The 19823-nt window shown below is 55.4% G+C and overlaps 2 protein-coding genes across 23 annotated transcripts in view; one reads left to right on the top strand and one right to left on the bottom strand.

The window, feature by feature from the left end:
• The first annotated feature begins 2 nt into the window (after window positions 1–2).
• Window positions 3–5783, top strand: IMP4 (IMP U3 small nucleolar ribonucleoprotein 4). Its single transcript, XM_048958708.1, has 9 exons — window positions 3–194; window positions 729–837; window positions 1580–1663; window positions 2676–2785; window positions 3064–3196; window positions 3441–3595; window positions 4114–4208; window positions 4361–4431; window positions 5589–5783. The coding sequence occupies exons 1-9, from the start codon at window positions 18–20 to the stop codon at window positions 5699–5701; spliced, it is 1047 nt and encodes a 348-aa protein (XP_048814665.1). The 5' UTR covers window positions 3–17; the 3' UTR covers window positions 5702–5783.
• Window positions 5784–17028: 11245 nt separating this feature from the next.
• LOC125699214 (uncharacterized) overlaps window positions 17029–19823 on the bottom strand; it is a 36308-nt gene continuing 33513 nt past the window's right edge. For all 22 annotated transcript variants that reach the window (XM_048958513.1, XM_048958512.1, XM_048958518.1 and 19 more), the window contains 5 exons: window positions 19254–19359; window positions 18941–19055; window positions 18517–18651; window positions 18153–18233; window positions 17029–17957 (listed from right to left, as the gene is read on the bottom strand). In XM_048958513.1, the coding sequence (XP_048814470.1) occupies window positions 17829–17957; window positions 18153–18233; window positions 18517–18651; window positions 18941–19055; window positions 19254–19359 (566 nt within the window). In that variant the 3' untranslated portion in view covers window positions 17029–17828. The remainder of the gene's footprint in view (window positions 17958–18152; window positions 18234–18516; window positions 18652–18940; window positions 19056–19253; window positions 19360–19823) is intronic.

Genomic DNA, 19823 nt, shown 5'->3' with positions numbered 1-19823 from the left:
GGCCGGCCGCCAAGCGAATGAAGCCCGTTCGGCGGCCATTTTGGATGAGGGCACCGCGCCGCCGTCTCCGGCCGTCGCATCGGAGGCGCCTCGCCAGCACGAAGCGCTCCGATTGGTCCTCGCCACCCGAACCAATCAACGGTGACGGTGTTTGGAGGCGCCGACGCGAGGAGAGCAGCGCGGCTGCAGCCATGGTACGAGGCGTCGGTTGTCGCGGTGGGGTCGCGGGGGCTGTTTCTTCCCTGCGGCGTCTCCCGTCCCCTCGGTGTCCCTTTTCATTCCCCGGTGGCCCCGCGTCCCTTTCCGCCGCCCCCGCGCCGTCTCCACGCCCTGCTCGGTGTCTCCGCATCCCCTCGCTACCGCAGGGCCGCGAGGCCGTTTCGGTGCCGCCGCCGCGTTCCTCTTCGGCGCCCCGGCGCTTCTCGGCGTCACCGCGTCCCTTTTTTATGTCCTCCCGTAGCCGCCCGCGTTCCCTGGACTGTCCCTACGGCTCCTTCTCGGCGTCCCCGAGTCCCCGTTAGCGTTTCCGCGTCCCTTCTCGGTCTCCCTTCCCCTCGCCGCGCCCCTGTCGCGTCCCTCCGGCTCCGTCCTCGCGTCCTCTCGGCGTGCCGCGTCTCCGGCGGTGTCCCCGCGTACCTCCGCAGGATCCTCAGCTCTCCTTCCCCCCGTGCCCCCTCCCCCCGTTGTCTCTCTGTCTTCCTCGCCGTCACCGCGTCCCTCGTTCTTAGCTTCGCCGCCAGGCCCGTGAGCGCCGTGAGTACCTGCAGCGCCGGGCGCAGGAGGAACGTCTGCGGCGGCAGCAGGACAAGAAGGAGCGGCTGCGACAGGCCCTGGATGGTGAGGGCGAATCTGGGGGGGGAGGGGAGGGGGGCAGGTAGAGCTTGCCCAAGGGCAGATGAGGGGTGTGGGTGCCTCATATGGGGGCTGTGGGGATAAATATGGGATGAGAGGTAAGTTATGGCGTGGACAAGGGTAAATCTGTGGTGCATGGGAGCAGATGTGGGATCTAATGGGCAAACAGGGGGCATGGGGGCAGATGTGAGGTATGTGGGAGCTAATATGTGGCAGCAAATACAGGGTCCAGAGGGAGCACGTGTGAGCCAAACAGGGTGTATGAAGGGGCAAGTTAGGGGACAGATTTGGGGTGGGAAGGCAGATATGGGGGCTGCGGGGGTAAGTATGGGGACTCTAGAGACAGACATAAAGTGGATGGGGAAACGTAGGATAAATGAAACAAATATGGACTGATGGGCAAACTCGTGGAGAAGCGGTAGGGTAAATACAGAATGTTGTGGAGCAGAGACAGGGTTTTGAGAGGCAAAATGGTGGTTGTTGAGGTAAACATGGTGGATGTGGGGGCAAATGAGGGGCATGGGGATAAGTGGGGGGTGCAGAGAGGGGAAGTATCACACAAGGGGGCGAATTTGGGGTGTGCAGGAGCAAATGTGGGATGTGAAGGGGGCAGTATGGCCTGCAGAACACAGAGGAGGAGCTTTAAAGGGGTTCTGGTTTGGATTACAGAATATTTGGGGTTCCTTCCATCGTCTTCTCCCACACAATTTTTGTCTCCCCTCCCCAGAGAACCGACTGCTGCCCACTGAGCTGAGGCGCCAGGCGCTGGCCTTGCAGAAGGAGCTGGAGTTTGAGACACCGGGGGAAAATGGTGAGTGAGAGTATGCTCCAAGTTGCTCAAGAAATGAGGCAGGGATCAGCAGAAATCTGTGACCCCAAGGAGCAAGTGATTTACCTGGATGGACCCTACAGTTAGGAGGGTGCTTGGGTGAATTCTCCTCAGAATGAAGGATAGGCTTGGTTCGTTCTCACTTCAGTGGTATGTGGAGACAGGATAAGGGGAAACAGACACAAGCTGCAGCATAGGAAGTTTCGAACAAATGTGCGCAAGAACTTCTTTAGGTGAGGGTGATGGAGCACTGGAACAGGCTGCCCAGGGAGGTTGTGGAGTCTCCTTCTCTGGAGATGTTCAAGTCTCGCCTGGATGCCGACCTGTGCGACCTGGTGTAGGGAACCTGCTTTGGCAGGGGGGTTGGACTCGATGATCTCTGGAGGCCCCTTCCAACTCCTACAATTCTGTGATTCTCACAGTTGGGGGATTTGCTGTGATTTTGGCAAAATTACGTTTACCCAAGTTGTGCCCAAAACGAGGAGTGGATTTGCCTGAATGTTTCCCAAAGTGGGGAACAGATTTCCTCAATTCCTCTTGAAATGAAGGGCACGTTTTTATGACCCTCCCCTGCAAGCTGAGAACAGATTTTCCTCAGTTCCTCTCAGAATGGCAGTGTGTTTGTCCGGATTCCTCCCCAGATGGGGATTGGGCTTTTATGATTCTTCCCCAAAATGGGGAGCAGATTTGCCCTATTTTTTTCTTAAAATTGGGAGTGGATTAGGCTGAATCAATCTCAAAAATCTCTGTGGAAGTTCATCTGAGTCGTTCCTAAACTGGGAAACAGGTTCTCCTAAAGTGGCAAACAGGTTTTCCTCAGTTTCTCTCAAGATGAAGAATGAGTTTGGCTGAATCTTCCTCAACAGAGGGAGCGGATTTGCCCAGTTCTCAAAATTGGAGGTAGATTTTCACAGCTCTCTCCCCAGGGGGGTGGGTTTGCCCTGCCTGCGTACTCCCTGCTGAGGGGGGCGTCCTGACCAAGCCCTGCCCCTAGGTGTGACGGGCAGCCAGGACGATGAGTACCGGTGGGCAGGGCTGGAGCCCCCCAAAGTGATGGTGACAACCTCGCGTGACCCCAGCAGCCGCCTCCGTATCTTTGCCAAGGTGGGTGATGGCCTCACTTGTTGATGAGGCTCACAGATGGAGTCTGGCCTCGGTGACACGGGTGGGGCTTTGGGTTGGCTCCGCCCCCAGTCTTTGTGTTTTGTTCTTCAGGTTGGGTCTGGAGTGGGGTGTAAGGTGGGTGAGCGGAGCTTGGATGGTGCTCCCCATGGGCCTGAATCCACACTAGGATGTGGGCGAGGAGCTCGTTGGGGTGGGTGGAGCGTTTATTGGCACGGTTGAGGTAGTAGGCATGGCTTCTTGACCTGCTTCACCCCCAGGAGCTGTGCCTGGTGATCCCAGGGGCTCGGCGGCTGAACAGGGGCCGGGCAGAGGTGGGGGCCCTGGTGAGTGCGTGCCGGGCGGCTGGCGTCACTGACTTGCTGGTACTGCATGAGACCCGCGGACAGCCTGGTGAGATGGGGTGAGGGCTTGGAAAAGGGGTGAGGGCGCAGGAGGTGCCCCGTGCTGGGGAAAAACGTGGTTTTGAGGGGCCTGTGTTGGGCGGGGAAAGGGGGAGGCTGATGCGTGAGGGGTAGGGTTAACGGGAAAAGCCTTTGCTAATGTCAAGGAGTGGAGCTGTGGGGAGGTGCGCAGGACTAAGGGGGCAGGCACAATGATGGAACGAGGCCTCTCTGACACACACCGCTGTCCCCAGATGGGCTGGTTCTGTGCCACCTGCCCCATGGCCCTACAGCCCACTTCACGCTGAGCGGGGCTGTGCTGAGGCATGAGGTGGGGGGTCTTGGTGGTGCTCCGCTAGGAGCTCCGCACATCTTGCTGCACCGACTGGACAGCGCGCTGGGACGTCGGGTAAGGGGATGCAGAGGCATTGCAGGACACAAGGGGGGCGGGGAGGGACACGGGTACGTGGGGACACGGAGATGTGGGCGTGGGGTTGATGGGGGCACTGGGGATGTGATGGGTGCAGGGACATTGGGACTTCAAAGGACATGGAGATATGGGGGGACACAAGGACATAGAGGGATGTGGGGATGTGGAGGGACACGTGGCACAGGGGACATGGGGACGCTGGGAGACGTATGAGAATGTGGAGGGGCATTGGGATGTTGGGGAGCTTGGGATGTGAGGGACGTGGGGGACATGGAGGGACTAAGAAACCTGGAGGATATGGGAACTTCGGAGAGTATGGGGAACACTGGGGGAATGTGGGAACATGGAGGGACGTGGTGACGTAGTGGAGCGTGGTGACACGGGGACAAAGGGAGGGATAATGAGGGACGTGGAGACTGGGACACTGGGGACACTGCAGGGAACGTGGGCAGCAGGCAGCACACCATGGTAACAGTGTCCTTGTGCCTGTTCCTCAGCTGGGGACCATCCTCAAGCACCTGTTCCCTGTCCCCCGGCCCCAGACCCGCCGCGTGGTGACTTTTGCCAATGAAGATGACGTCATTCTTGTCCGGTGGGAATGGAGGGTGACCCGGGTGGGACAGGGATGCTGGGAAGGGTGTCACATGTGCTTTGGGAGGCAGTGGGGATATTGTGGAGACACAGGGGACATGGATGGGGTTAAAGAACCTTGGGAACTTCTAGGAAACAGTGGTGTCCTTGCAGGAACCACGTTTACCGGCGGCAGGGGAAGACAGTGGAACTAGAGGAGGTGGGACCCCGCTTCCAGCTACGCCGTGAGTGTTCACAAGTGTCCCCGTGGCCTTCCCAGACCCCTCAGCACCTTCTATCCCTTTCCCTGAGCCCTAATTGTCCCTACTGCCTGACACCCTCTGCTTATGTCCATGCCTTTTGTTAACCCTCATTTCCCTCCATGTGTTTCCACATCTCCAGTGCGTCTCCAGGGTGTCCCCAGCGTGTCCCCTGTCCCCTCGTGTCCCTGTGTTCCCTGTGCCTGTTATATTCTCACGTATCCACAGCATTTCCCCACAGCCCAGTGTTCTCTCATATCCCCTCTGTGTGTAGGTCTCCAACGTTTGTCCCATGTCCCCGATGGCCTCCTATGTCCCTGAACATGTCCCCAGCATGTTGCATGTACCCCACGTGCTCCTATCTCCAACATTTGCCCCATGTCCTCATTGTCCCCAGTGTTCCCCCTTGTGCCTCCTTGCCCTAGCATGTCTCCATGTCCCCATATCCCTGTGTTCTCCATGTCTTCATTAAGTCTCCACATCCCAAATGTGTTCCTGTCATCTGTATTTTTGTCCCCAACATGGCTCCATGTCCCCCAAATCCCATGTCCCCCATATCCCTGTGTCCTTTAATGTGGCCGTGTTCCCATATTTCCCATGTAACCCCATGTCACTATTGTGTTCCCGTTTCCCCATCTTGTCCCTCTGTCCCTCATAACCCCGTGTGCCCATGTTTTCCATGTACCTTCATGTCCCCAGTATGTTCTGTTCATGTTCCCCATGCCCTGGTATGTCCTCGTGCTCCGACCTGCCTCACCATGTTCCTGTGTTTCCCACATCACCATCACATGTCCCCATGCCACAACAGCTTCCCATTATGTCCCCTGTGTTCCACCATGTTCTTCTATCCCCAACGTGTCCCTTGTGTTTCCGTGTCACCGGTGTGTTCCCGTCATGTCCACTGTGTCCCTAGCATGTCCTTGTGTCCTCAGCCTGTCCTTGTGTCCTCCAGATCGCCGCATCCCCTTGTCTCCCATGTATCAGTGTGTCACCATAGCGTCCCCCATGTCCCCCTCAAGTCTCTTTGTGTCCCCATCGCATCCTCTTCCTCATGTTCCCAGCATATCCCCATCCTGTCCTTATACCCTTGTTGCATCCCGTGGGTCCCCATCATGCCTCTGATGTGTCCCGTCTCCCTGCAGCCTACCTGATCCGCCTGGGGACCCTGGAGCAAGGGGATGCTGCTGATGTGGAATGGCGTTGGCACCCCTACACTGCCACTGCCCCCAAGCGCCATCTGCTGAGTGCCACCTAGTGCTGTTGCCTCCCGTCGCCCTCACCACTGGTGTCCTGCTGGCCCAGATGACATTTTCAATAATATATTTTCTCCCACTTTTTCCACACCAAAATCTCATTTGTTGCCTGTGGGCAACATCTTCAGTGTCGTCCTGTAGGGATGCAGAGGGGCACTGCCTTATAGGTTTAGAGCTGCAGCTCTTACAGGAACCGTTGGATGAATTCTGTAGGGGACAGAGGTGCCACATAGGGTGGGGCAGTTGTATTGGCTCTATAGGGTCCCTGAGGTGTAACTCCATAGGAACAGCAGGGGCCCCCTGTGGGTCTGTAGACCCTCCAGGCTCTTTGCAGCTTCTTCTTTTACCTGGCCTGTCAATGCCAGGGCAATTGCAATTCCCCACTGGATACTGCTCATTTATGTGGAGGTTTTCTGGAGTTGCTGACAGAAGATTCCTGCTTCTCCTTCATCCAGAGGTTGGTAACAGCCAAGACAGCACAGCTCACTGTCACTCACCTCACCGAATTCTCCATGTGTCCTCATTCCCAAAAGCTACTTACCTGTTCTTCAAAAACTTTTTTGTTTTCTTGCAGAGCAGCTCTGTCCATATGAGCTGTCTGTTCTCATGGGGCATCCTCATCCCTTCCTCATCCTCCCTGCCTCTGTATCTAGCAGAGCCTGTATCCCCCCATTGCAGTGCCCCAGGTGAGCGAGATGCCCCACCCCATTCCATTATTTCCAGAGCATCCCAGCAGTGTCACAGGACGCAGGGCTGTGGGTGCTGTGCTACCATACTCAAAAGACGTGCGGAGATGACTCTTCTTCAGTGCCCCCCCTCTCCAGGGCATGACAGTATTTCTCTGGGGTGTCCTGCTGGGCTGCAAGCTACCCACCAGACATATACACCTTTCCTGTAGGATCTCTGCGCTATCGAGTTCCATGGAGAAGGTGTTCTACTGCTACACCTGCAAAAATGAATCTCTGTGGGCAGCTGCAAGGAGCTGTCTGTGTGTCTGCCTAGAATAGGAGAGCTAAGATCTGCCTTAGGTATTCTGAGAAAAGCTGAGGAATTTCTTGTTCTGCGCTTTGGAATGGGATTTGCCTGCCCTCAGCAACATCTGATTTGTTTCTCAGGTAATGCCTTGTAAAGACCCTTCAGCTCAAAGGAGTGTAAGAGCCAGGCAAAGCTGTTGTGCTGACGTGCACCGGGTCTGTTTACTCTGCACTAAGGCAGAGTCCCTTTACCTGTCGAGAACAACAAAAATCCATGACTACTGGAGGAAGGTTTTGAGAAAGACAGTAATCCTAGTCCTTCTGAAAACCAGTCTTCATTTTGAACAAATCAAACAGGAGACAATTTGTGTAGCAGGGCTTTGGTCAGTCCGGACAGGACAAGATGAGAAAACATGCTCTAGACTGCATCTGGGGAGAGCAGCCTCACAGGAACCTCAGGCGGAAGGTGCCAGGGGAGACTCAAGGTCAACCCTGAGGGGGGCTTTGGAGTTGAGGAAATGGGGATCTGAGGCTCCAATTCTTGGCAGCATATAAAGGAAGGGGTCCAAGCAGCTTTGGAGGTGGTTGGTGCTGAAGCACAGCCCCTTTTGGCAAATGACTGCCTGAGCAGGGCTGGATGTTCAGAGGGAGAGTCCCTTCACCTCATGCAGCTGGTGCTAGGTGGATCTCATGGCTCACACTGACCATGCAGCCAGGGGTGGTTACAGCAGAGGAAGCACAACTGTCAGCGCAGAGGCAAAGCCATCTGGGCTGCTGCATTATGGCAGGATGTCGCTGCCCTGGTAGAGAACGTGATTGAGCACATCGATGCCCAGGTAGCCAGTTGTGCAACTGAAGAGCATCTGAACAACCAGCAGGTGGATTGGGCTGCTGGGGTTGAAGTGGCTCAGATCTTGACTGGCAATGTCAGGGTGAGCTGTTTCTAGCTCAGTTGTCCTAAGTCATCTCAGGCCATTGGGGAAGGGATGTGGCACATAGATGGGATCGAGAGGCGGGCTTGGCAATGGAGAGGAGCTCCTTGAGTGTGCAGCTGGTCTTTGGGTCACTGTGGGTGCCCTTCCCAGGCCCTGGGCTGTTCCCCACGTGGCAGCCCCAACCCTGTGTCTGGAGCTTGCTCCAGTCAGCCCCACCTGAGCTTGGCGAGCAAAGCGTGCACAGACATTTACCCATGCAAATGACCACGCTCGTGTACCAAACTCCCAGGAGCAGATTTCAATAAGAAGGCAGGGCAGAGTACAACGATCAGGCAGAGGGCCCGTGCTCTCTGCTGCAGGGGTTGGGATGCACTGGGATGCACAGCATCCTACTCTGCTCCCTGCCCCAGGGCACTCAGGGTCCTTCAGGATCCTTCAAGAGCCTCCCAGCCCAGCCTACCTCTGCGTCTGTGCTGTCCCAGCTCTCACGGTGCTGGTAATATTCCAGATGGTACCAGAGTAACAGTGCTGGGCAGGGAGTTTGTTGGCTCTTTGCTCTAAGCAAGGCAGAGAACTGTAGTCGTGGGTCTGAGAATTACTGGAAAAATATATGAAGATTGCTTACCACCTGAGGCGACTGAGCATTTGTACTGAAGTGTAAGCGTTTTCCCATCAACATTCTTTTTTTCTTCATGTTTATAAATAGCAGGAGAAAAAATATTTATTTCCCCTTGGACTTGGCAGTTCTGTCTCCTATGCAGTGCACTTCGTCTCCGCAGCCCTGCAGGTGTTCGCACCTGGCCTGATTCAACACTCCATGCTGGAAGTCGCCTTTCCAGCAATTCTGTGTGCACACTTCCCATTATTCTCCAGATTTCTCTTCCACACACTCTTTTGTCACTCACCTATCCTGTTGCTTCTTGGAACCGTAGGGATTTTAAGCTTGCTCATTTAAAGTGCTCTATCTCATTGTCCTTATGGCCATAATTATATTTCTATTTATGATTTGCTGTCTCTCTGTGTCAGATGTTCCTTGTACAGTTATACCTTGTGGAAGGTGAAACTCGATGGAGGCTCCAGGAAGAGTGATCGCCCACTCAGATGGACCCCTCCTACTGTGTCCTTTCAGTCAGCTGCCAGCAATCCTGGAGGTGTCTTCTATCAAAACACAGCCTGGGAAAAAGAAAGAGGGAAAATCCACTGCGAAAGGCAAAGCAAAGAAGATGGGTCCAGCAAAGGCAGTGGAACCAAAGAGTTACAAAAAAGAACACTGAGCAGTGAAAGTCCCCGATAAAGGAGGAGTGCCAGAAAATGCACAAGCAAACCTCCAGAGCCATTCTGGAACCCTGGCCCTGCAGGAAACACCAACAGCATCCCTATGGTGTTGGAGCTCTGAGACCAGACTGTTCAAGGAGCCCAGCGGCAGTCAGTCTGGACCACGTCCACCAGGATCCACGTCACAAAAACTGCTCAGTTTAAGAGGTGAAATGTGCAGGCTGGTGCTGGAAAACTCTGAGAAGACAGCCTGGCTGACATCTCACTCTGCGTGCAGCCTGCCTGAGGAGCACACCAGCAACACCTCTCGTTTGGTGCCGCTGCTGCCCAAGGGGACCAGGTCATTGCAGTGTCAGGCAACACAGAGCAGAGCAGGGCTCCCCCGGCGTGGGATTTCCTGTCCATACTGATCAGGACATGGGGTGCCCAGCAGAAATACAGCCCCACCTTGGGCTGATTGGTCCTACAATCTGTGAAATCATGGGGGTTCAAGAGCTGTGTCCGTGACTTGCCAGAACTGTCACCAAAATTGGAAATAAAACTCCTTAACACCAAATAAAACTCCTTAATACCAAAAATTAGGAAGCGGCCATTCTTTACTGTGGTGTCAGATGCGTGGGGGATTGCTCCATGTAATGCGCATACCCAAGAGTTAAAACACACAGCAGGAGGAACGCTCGCCCCGCTCCAGCTCTGCGCGTGCTCGGGCCGGCAGGCGGTGCCCGGATCGCCGCTTCCGCAGGCGGTGCTACGGTCGCGTGACGTCACCGCATGCGCCGCGCGCCGGGAGTGGCGCGGCCGTGACGTCGGGGGGGCGCGAGGCGGGGCTGGGGGCGGCCCGGCCCGGGCAACGCGGGTCCTTGCGGGGCCGGGAGGGAGCTCGGGACCATCGTAGAGGCGCGAAGGCTGTCGCGGGGCTGGACCGGGGCGTCCTCCCGGGGTCGTTTGGGAGCCCCCCGGACTGCACAAGCAGTCGCTCACCACCTTCCAACCGATGCCCACCCAGTCCCCAGACAGCGGCTGCCCCACCCAACCATCTCTCCTCAGCTGTCTGAAGTTTTTTTTTCACGTGGATCCATTTTGTAAAGTTTATTCGGGAAGCATGGTTAAGGCAGAAAGGTTGAAACTGGTGGCTCAGTGCTGGCTCAGAGCAATGCAACGGTTTTATTCGTTTGTTTCATCAAGTCCCCATCCCTGGAGGAAGGATCAACGCGGAATTTGGCCACGAGACTCCACCCTGCTCCACACTCTGTGTTTTCTTAAGAGTCAGCATACCAGGCTCCCTGGTGTTTGCTGACTGCTAAGGTCTCTGGTCACGTTGCATAGGGAACTATCCTGGAACAGATTATCCAGCGCCTTTCCCCTGGGGGCTTCGCCTTCTGGAATTCAGGCAGTTCCACATGAACACGAGGAAAAAACTCCTTTGCTCTGAGGGTGACGAGGAACTGGAAGGGGCTGCCCAGAGGGATGGTGGAATTTCCTTCTCTGGAGATATTCAGGACCTGTCCAGATGCCTGCTGGTGTGGCCTGCTGTAGGGAGCCTGCTTTATCAGGGACCTGAGGATCTCTAGAGGTCCCTTCCAATCCATACAGTTCCGTCACTCTCTCGAGAGGTAGGCATTTCAATAAGTCACCTCCAGTTATTATTCCACGCTCTTTTACTGTGCTCCTGCCCTGCTGCCCTGCACTGCTCGCTGCTCCTGCCTGGTAAGGCAGCGAAACAGCCTCTGCTGCACTTGTGCCAACTGACACAGCAGTGGCATGGCAGTGTTCCTGCCCTCAGAGTCACCACGGTGATACGGATGCTGTTGTGATCCTGTCATTGGTGACAGCGCAGTGACGCGGCTTGCACTGCAGTTTTGCAGTCGTGGCCTCAGTGACACCACAGTGATATGACCGTTGTGCTCCTGACAGCTGTGACACTAGCAGTGACGCCACCGCCACTTCTGTGCTGCTGCCCAATGTGAAACCACAGTGACACGGCCACCGCTGCACTGCCCACTGCCACGTCCACATGGCAAGGCCACCCATGGTGACAACAAAGGACTGCCGCTACTGTCCTCCCGTACCTGTGACACCACAGTGGCATCACTGCCACTGTGCTTTTCCCCTCTGTGGCACTGCACTCTGCTGTGATCCTGCCACTTGTGAGACGCTAATCCTCATGCCTCCCTCCCCATGAGAGAACAAACTATCATAAGGAGTCTTGGAGACCTTTCAGCTACGTAAGGGAGGGCATTCAAATCAGAACCGAATGGTAATTCTACTAATTGCACAGGGCAATTCCACACCTGTGGAATTTGCAGGCACCTAAGTGGAGGCAGTGGTTCTGCAAAACAAAAAGAACCTCAATGGTAGAATTAAATGTGCCTTAGCATGGGTTGTATAAATCGTATCGTTACATGACAGTTTTGTATTCTCCATATTCACCTTTGATTCAGCACAAATAACAAAACTAAAGCGCGCCTCCACCTATGAGACATCTGCCACTCGAAAAGCCTCAGTCTCTGAGGCTAAATATTCAGATACAGTTCCCCCGTCAAATAAGTTTAGGGCTGTGGCATTGATGCCAAAATGTCTTAATGCAGTATAGTTTTGTAAAAGGAGATCAGTGTAGGCACTTTGAGAAAATGTTATCACGTACTTCATCAGCTGCCATACCCAGGTGTTCAAGTAGGCTGGCAGATGTTCCGCCAGTGCTGCGGATTTAAAGATAACCAGCCCTCACCATAAACTGCCAAAGGTCATTTTGTTATAATCTACATTTTAAAAGGATATTTAACACTAAAAAACAGCAACACAGTCATTACAAACACCCCACATTACAAACACAGTCCTTACAAAAACCATTACTTGAGGACACCCTAGCTCAGCATTCTTCCTTCCACTGCCTATACGTTTCCTTGCTTTGGAGAGGTAAGAACAGCTTTAATGAGAGGAGCACCGCAAGTGCGGACTCCCCTTCGTCATTCCTCCTGTGCCCCTTCCCCTGCACACCTCAGACATGACGTGACAGGTGCTCTGCATCCAAGGGCCTTGGCCCCTGAGGAAGACTGTTAAGCAAAACAGACCTGACTGGCCTGAAAGGGTCAAACAGGGAACACGCGGCCCCTCCTGAAAGGGAAGGACTGCCATGTGAAACTGGCAAGCATAAGTTACAGCTTCTTCGTTCCATGACCAAGAGCAGAACATGTTCTGTGGAGAGAACGCCTTTTGATCACTGTACTGACCATAATCTACGAAAGAGCTAATTAAATAATGACGTATTGCTGTCAGCTACATGAATGTTATCTGATTTAAGTATTGTATACTCCTGTAGCTAAAAGATACAAAAACCCTGCAACAACAATAAACTTTGCTTTTGCGCCACCAGAGCCTTAAGCCCGTCTGTCCCAGGCGTCTTGAGCTGGTCTCCGTCAGGCCCCCTGTGCCATGGCCACAGTGTTTCCATGTCCAGACAGCAGAGCAACATGGAACCGATTGCCTGGGATTAGAAGGGACCTCCTCCCGTTCCAAGCCCTTGCTGTGGGCTGGTTGCCCCCCACCAGCTCAGTCTGCCCAGGGCTCCATCTGCGGCCACGAGCAGCACCAAGATGGAGCACCCACCCTGCCTTCTGAGCAAGAATTTTTGCCTGAAGTCTAAGCAGACTCTCCCCTCTTTCAGTTTACAGCTACTCCCCCTGGTCCCATCGCTATCTGCCTGTCTCCTTTGCCTGTCTCTTCTGCCCAGTGTATCTCAAGAACCCTTCTCGTGATTTTCCGCATCCCTGGCCAAGTTCAGTTTCATCTCTGCCTTGGCTTTCCTGATGCCATCTCCGAATGTCTGGGCTGCACCCCTATATTCTTCCCAGGCCATTCATCCCTCCTTCCATAGCCTGTACCTCTCCTTCTTATCCCTCAGTTTGATCAGCAGGTCCTGCCCAGCCGTCCCAGTTTCCTGTTTCCTCTGCTTGCTTTCTTACATGCGGGGACTCTTTTGCTCTCAGGCATCCTTAATGAGCTGCCTGCTCTGTTCCATCCCTACGCCCCTATGACAGCTTCCTAGGGTATTCCATCAAGTAATTCCTTCAACGTGGGAGCTTGCTCTAGAACTTTGCTCTAGAACATCTGGATGTTCTGTGCTGTGCCACATGGGTGTGAGGACTGCAGAAAACACATTGTCTGAGGGACTTTTTGGATTTTCAGCCTCTTTCATTCCACCCTGCAAGCCTGGTAATCATTCTTCCGGTGCCTGCAGAGTTCTGCCTGTGGAGAGGGAAGATGGCGGATGGGTGGAGCCCACACCATGCCCAGCAGGGCCCCTTGCCCGGGCTGCAAGAAGCATGGTGCAGGGGGAAAGGGCATGATGGGGGGGGGGAGGGGGAGGGGGGGCCTGCAGCCCCTCTGAGGCACGGGCTTGGGTCACAATGGGGACCCTGATCCCTGCCCCATCCCACAGCTCCCAGCACACGCTTCCCCGAGAGGTGGTACTGAGCACAGGCACGGGCTGCTGCTCTCGCCAGCGCTCTTCTCTCTGCAGATGCTCTGCAGTGAGGAGGTGAAGGCAAAGGCAGACGGGGCAGTAGTGCTGGGGCTGTTTGCTGAGGAGCAGAGGAGGAGTGCAGGACCTCAGCAGTGTGAGAATCAAGTGTTTCTGCATTAGAATTGTATAATGTTATTTTTATTTTATGATCTCCGCTATCATAGTTCTTTTTGGGAGTCCTTCTACTTAACTTGGGGAAGATCTCTGATAAGTTTACATCACTTATCGTATAGACGAACCTTCCCAGGAACACACACTCTGTATATATGTATATATGTATATTTTGTCATACACACTGCAAGAATATCCTGCACGAGAGCAAACCAGAGAACAAGCCATGGCATGCCCGAGGAAGCGCCTGACATTGGGAAGGCCTGACATCATCCCCCAGTGCTCTTTGTTTAACGATAATGACTTTAAAGAAAATCACCATATCAATAGGACAAGGAGAGCACCGAGAAGACATCTTGGAAACAACAGGATGACTACTGACTGGCACCAGATAACAAATAAATTAACAAGTAAATAGCAAATGTAAACCTTCTGATAAGATTGTGAACCTGGAGTACCCAGCCAGGGTACAGGGTACAGGGAAACAGGGGAGGGCGAAGGCAAGGGGGAGAAAACAGGGTATAAAGGCTGTCATGTTGTGTCCATAGGTGCGCTCCTACTTGCGGGACGCCCGCCATTGCAATCGTGAATAAATTCTGCTTTTATCAGAGATACCGTCCTGACAAAAATTACTTGGATTATTTCCAACAGCAGTAAGCAGATTTGGATGCTTTCCTCCATGTGAGTTTGGCACAGTTTCAGGGCTCCCGCTCACTCTCTGGCTGCCAGGTCAAAGCAGTCTGTCTGGCCGGACCCTGGGCTGGCCTTCATGTTCAGAGGTGCAGGAGACCCCCTGTGCAGCCCCTTTGGTCATACCGAAGGCCCAGCCCAGCAGCCCGCCTTCAGATGCTCTGGGAAGAAGTGGGAGCCCGGGGCAGCTTTTCCATGGTGCTTGTGGCTGGGCCTGCCCAGCTGATCCCAGAAAGCCAAAGCTCAGAGGCGAGCTCCACAAGGCCCTGGGCAGCCCTGTGCTCTCTGCCCCTTCTTGTAACTGCTGCGGCTTTCTTATTTGTAGTTTCCTGCCCAACCACGAGAAGCCAGAATATCGCTTGGCTGAAACAGCTTTGCAGCGCGGTGCCGTACTACCATGTAGACGTGGTGTAGAGAAGTGGGAGCGTGTTACTGCAACTCTGAATCCACATTCCTGGTGCCAGAGATCCTGCAAAGGGACTGACGTGTCCCAGGTCACCGCTTGTCAAAGAGGCACTTGAGGAAGCAATGGGTTGAGGAACTGCTGAGGGATCGGCAGGGCCACGTGAAAGGGAGGGCTGGGAACGGGTGGCAGTGGAGAGGGCTGCGGTGCTCGTAGGAAGCCTGGCCACGAGGATAGGGAGGCATGCCAGACAGCAGCAGCAGCAAGTCCATGTGCAGCTGGCACGGCTGTCTTGTGGGAAGTTTCTCAGGGATGCACAGCTGTGTGAAAAGCTTGCTTGTTTTGTGCTTCCAGAGGCTCGTGAGCACCTGCTCTCCTACATTTGTTTGCCTCCCATCCAGACAAGAGGCCGTAGTCTGGCGGCAGAAAAGAGGACTTCAGCGAGGGCTGAAAGGTGAGCATCTTTGGGAACTGACAGCGTGATGCCCTGCGCTCCCATTTGTCTGTGAGGAGCCCTTGCCTGGGCCTGGGCACACTGAGCTCCATCCGGGTGTGCTGTGGCCCAGCAGAGGAGCCCGGCTCTTGGTTCTCTCTTCTTCCTTGTGACTTGAGGCTCACGACTAGCTGAGAGAGAACTGTGACACAGAACTGCCTTGTGCTGCCTGCACGGGGCCATTCCTGGGGAGCACCAGCTGGAGAACAGGCTCCTGCTGTTCTCCAACCGGCTCCCTGTGCTGTTGGCAGTGTGCAGCTGCCTGCTGGGAGGAGACGTCCAGAGCGAAGCATGGAAGCGAAAGCGAGGGAGCAAGACAAAGTCAGGCTTCCTGCTTGGCAGGGCCAGCTGGGAGCAGCACTGGTACGTGCTCCACGTGGACATAAACGATGGCGTGACGGGTTGAGAAATACAGTGCTACAGAGAGGGAGTCCTAGGCGAGCCTCCCAAACAAGTTCACCCTCTCCTTTCCTTCTGGTGAGGGACTCTCCCTGCTCCCACAGCACTTGGCTTTCATGCTCCTGCCCACGGCCTGGGGAGAGGAAGCTGTCCACAGATGCCAAAGGGCAGGGGGTGCGCTGTGCTTTGTGGGGGGCTCTGATGGGCCTCCCTGCATGCTGCACACAGTCTTGGCCTGCGCTGCTCACCATGGAGCTTGACCTGGGCCCTTCCAACCTGAGCCCCATCGACGGGAGGGCGCTGCTGGTCAAGGCGACGCTGCTGGCTCTCATCTGCCTCTGCTTCCCATGCAGGAAAAGCAGTGGGCTGCAAGTGCCCCGAGCAAACCTGGGGCCCGAGACATCGCTACGCTTCCCACCAGTGAGAAACACTGGGCAGGAGAGGGCCCAAGCTGAGACGGGAGGAGAGAAAAGAAGGTGGATGAGAAGGAGGCTTCTTGCCACCGTCCTTGAGCAGAGGAGGAGTGGGCACTTCTTCCTCCACTGGAGACTACAGAGCCCAAGGAAGTGTGCAGCACCTCTCAGGAAGGCTTGGCAGAGGCGAGCGGTAGAGACTGACTACCTGTGGGGCTGGGGGAGCAGACGCTTCCTCCTCTGATCTCCCCGACACGGGCGCGCCCTGGGAGAGCCCCTGACGCCAATGCCTTTGGTGTGGGCCTGAAGCTCGTTCCACCATGACGAGTTGCTGGGGCCCAAAGGCAGCACGGGTGCAGGGGCTGGGGGAGGGCAGGCTCTGGGGCAGGCAGCGTCTTGGAGAGGGTGCAAGTGAGAGTTTGTCCGCGCTGTTGCAGTGTCCAGTCACTGCGGGTGAAACAGGTCCTGGCCAACCTGGAGACATACACAACATGCCGCGAGGAGTGGAGGAAGATGGAGCAAAACAGGCTCCGGACCACCAGTGCCAAGGAGCTCCTCAGGTGCAAATAGCAGCAGTGTTGGGAGGGACTGCCTTCCCCTGACAGCCTGGTGCCATGGAGAGCAGCGCACTCCTGAGGCTGTGCCCTTAAGAGAGAGCTGCCTTCCAGTGCAGGAGATGTCTGGGGGCGGAGGGACACGTGGCTGGGTTCTGCTGGGTCTTGGCTCTCTTTTTCTACCCCAGAAAGACTGTCCTTCCCTTGGTAGAGCACGGGCACCCAGGCATCTTGCCTGGGGGGCCCCTACCTGGCTGGGCCCAGCCCCAGACCAGTGAGCCGCCCATGCGTCATGGCAGTGGAGCTGGGCCCTTGGCCTGGGGGTGTCTCAGAGAGTACAGCAATTCTTTGGGTCCAGACCCTGCTGGAGGTGGGCAGGATGTCTCTCCCCTCTTCTCTGCAGGTCCAGAGCTCCAGAGAGACCAGAGAAAAGCATGAGGCCTTTGTGACAGAGCACAGCAAATAGGCACATTATGGCCGAGTCATACTACGCCCACCCACACCGCAGCAATGACCAACTGTCCTCGGAAATCCGGGAAGAAAACTCTCTAACTCCAGTGTGGTGTTAGAAAGTGGCATTCCTTTATTCCTCACGATACATACTGGGCAACATGACTTGAATTTTGACACTGACATCCCAGATGGAATAGCTGATGTTACAAACAGCCACTTCCCAGATGGAATAGCTAACGTTACAAACAACATGATGTTCAAACCGGTTTCTGGGGAGACCTCACTGTGGCCTGCCAGTGCTTGAAGGGAGCATACAAACAGGAGGGGGAACGGCTGTTGACCCACGCTAGCTTAACCCAGTAATTTTCCGCTGTTCTCTATGCTCCGAAGCTTTGTATGCAGAGCAAGCAGCTCACAGTCATGGTGGGCAGAAATGGTTACAATTCCCTGACAGTTGTATAGTTTCTTTCTCCCGTGCATTCTGGAGATGTCCTCGGTTCTCAGCATGTCTTCTCATGCTACTTATTTTGCTCTGCAGCTTCTGCTCTGACTGGTCTTTCGTCTGTTCCCATGCTCCCAGGCAGGTGACGCTCCTTTGGCCTGCAGCCACAGTGTGAAGGTGAAGCACTGGCCTGCTCTTGTGCTCCACGGGAAGTAGGTGTGCTCCTGCTGCAAGCTCTGGGGGGGCTTTGCTGTTCTCTGGTCTTCTGCTCTGCCCACCGGGTTCTACCCTTCCCTGGCATGGCGGTGGGAGGGCCATCGGCACTTGTGGCAGCAAGAGTGGCACAGAGTTGCTTTCGGACCCCTCCTGCTCCAGCCTGCACGCCCACAGCCCCATCTGTGGGGGGCCCTGGCTCAACACCAGCTCTCTGCCCCTGAGCCAGGACGCGGCAGGAGCTGCCCATGCTTATTGCCGTAGTGGGATCTTCGCTGGTACTCTCCGACGCTCCTTTTCCCACACCTCCCTCCTCTCCTGGAGCTCACGGTCATACTCCATCCTCCGGATGTAGCCTGGAGGAGTGGGGCAGAGGGATTCCTGGAAAGCAAGAGGGAGTCTTATTCAGCAGCAGGTAAATGCATGGATCTGCCTCCAAAGCAGAGGGGACCGCAGGTAGGGCAGAGGGATTTGGGAAGTCCCCCAGGAGGCGCCAAGGTCAGAGCAGGGCTCACTGTGCTTCCCGGTTAACTGCTGGGAAACTCTTGTTTTCCTTGCGTTTTACAAATGCCTTACCAGGTAATTTCTGCTGTATCTTAAGCTCTCCTTTTTCTCTGTTTTGGCAACCTCCCACTCCCATGCAGCACGTGCTCTCCGCTGTTACGCAAGGGAGAAAAGAACGCAAAAAGTACGTTTAGGAAAGTAACAAAAGGACAGCATTTTGGCTTGAGGTGTCACCAAAGAAGTGCTGCTGCCCACCACTGTGCAGCACTGCACGCTCAGCCTTGTCTCTGACAAGCACATAGCATCGAGGGCTGCATCTTTCTGGCCCTGAAGCCAGAGGAACAAGTTTCTTTCTTTAGTGTTTATGGAAAAAAGCATCTGTGCCCTGCACAGCCCCATGCCCACACTACTACTGGTGGCGCCAAGATCCCCCTACCTGGCTCAAGGCTGCCATCCTGGTCTTCCAGTCCTGCAGCTCTGCCCGCTCAGCCCTTTCTTTCTTTTCCTTCTCCTCCAGCATGGCTGCCCACAGGCGATGATGCTCTTGCTGCAAACACAGGTAGCAGACCTCCTGGGGACGCAGGCACGCAGTGCATGGAGTTAGTTTAGTATCAAGGCTTGAGGAGCTCCCGTGCTGCGTCCCAAGCCCTCCTGACTGCAGCGTCCTGCTGCTAACGCCATTAAAGTGAAGCCGTGGGGCACCAGCAAGGAGCCTCTTCCTTCCCGCGGTTGCCCCACGTTCCTTATTGTCCTTATTATATACTGCGGCAGGAGACTGATTTGTGTTGGTGATGAGGGACCAGAGAGAGACACTGAGCAGCAATTCACTGCAGTGCAGCAGTGACAAGGGAACTTTGTACCTGTCCTACTCGCTGATGGTCTTTGCAAGCAGGAATTTCAGTTTTCTCCCTGCACTGGCGCATCTTTCTCCTCTTGCCCGCCTTTGAAGAGCTCCCCTCAATTGCTGGTAGCGCACTGAAAACACGAAACAGGCAGAGCTGGGACTCCAGCAAACACACCTGCATCTGCACTGCAGGCACAGGCTGGCAAGCCAGGCACTCAACGCCAGCAGACAGCTGTGCAGCAGTGCCACGCGGTTCCTGGGGCTTTCTGGAACTGGCATTGCCACAAACCCCCAGCCCATGGGCCTGCTGCCGCCTTCCCACCGCTCACCTCTTTGGGCGTGGGGCTCCCAGTGCTGGCTGTGCTTGGGTGACATCGGCGGGCAGCTCCAGCACTGTCACCGGGGGCAGCCTCCGCTGGGCGTGCTTGCGGCTCCCTGCAGGAAGGAGACAGAAGGGCTCTGAGCTTCCAACTGCAGCTGCGCCTCGGGCAGCTCGAGATGGGAGCACTCTGCTGTCGGGGTGCTCTCTCAGCAGCAGTCCCGATAGACTTGCAGTCCTGTTCCTAGGCAGCCCGAGGCAAACCCTTTGTCTCGTGCAGCTCTGGCTGCGCAGAGCAGCCCTGTCCTCTGTGTATCCTCAGTATCCTGTGTGCCTCCTCAGGCCCTGTACCCTCGAGCACCAGAGAGTATCCTTTTTCCTAGGACGCCCCATGGGAAGCAGGAGCTGCCGGGCAGTGCTGCAGCAGGCAGAGCCCCCTGCCTGACCCTGGGGTCATCAACTCTTGCGGGCACTGCGCAGGGACGCTGTCAGTGGCCATTGCATTACAGGGGTTTGGCCATCAGCTCCCAGCTGAATGGGGTCTGAGCACCTCCGCTGGGAGGTTCTGACAATCTCCCCA

Source organism: Lagopus muta, chromosome 12 (assembly GCF_023343835.1).
Source record: "Lagopus muta isolate bLagMut1 chromosome 12, bLagMut1 primary, whole genome shotgun sequence".
Taxonomy (NCBI): domain Eukaryota; kingdom Metazoa; phylum Chordata; class Aves; order Galliformes; family Phasianidae; genus Lagopus; species Lagopus muta.
The sequence above is the reverse complement of the archived record's forward strand: the minus strand, read 5'-3'. Positions and strand labels throughout refer to the sequence as shown.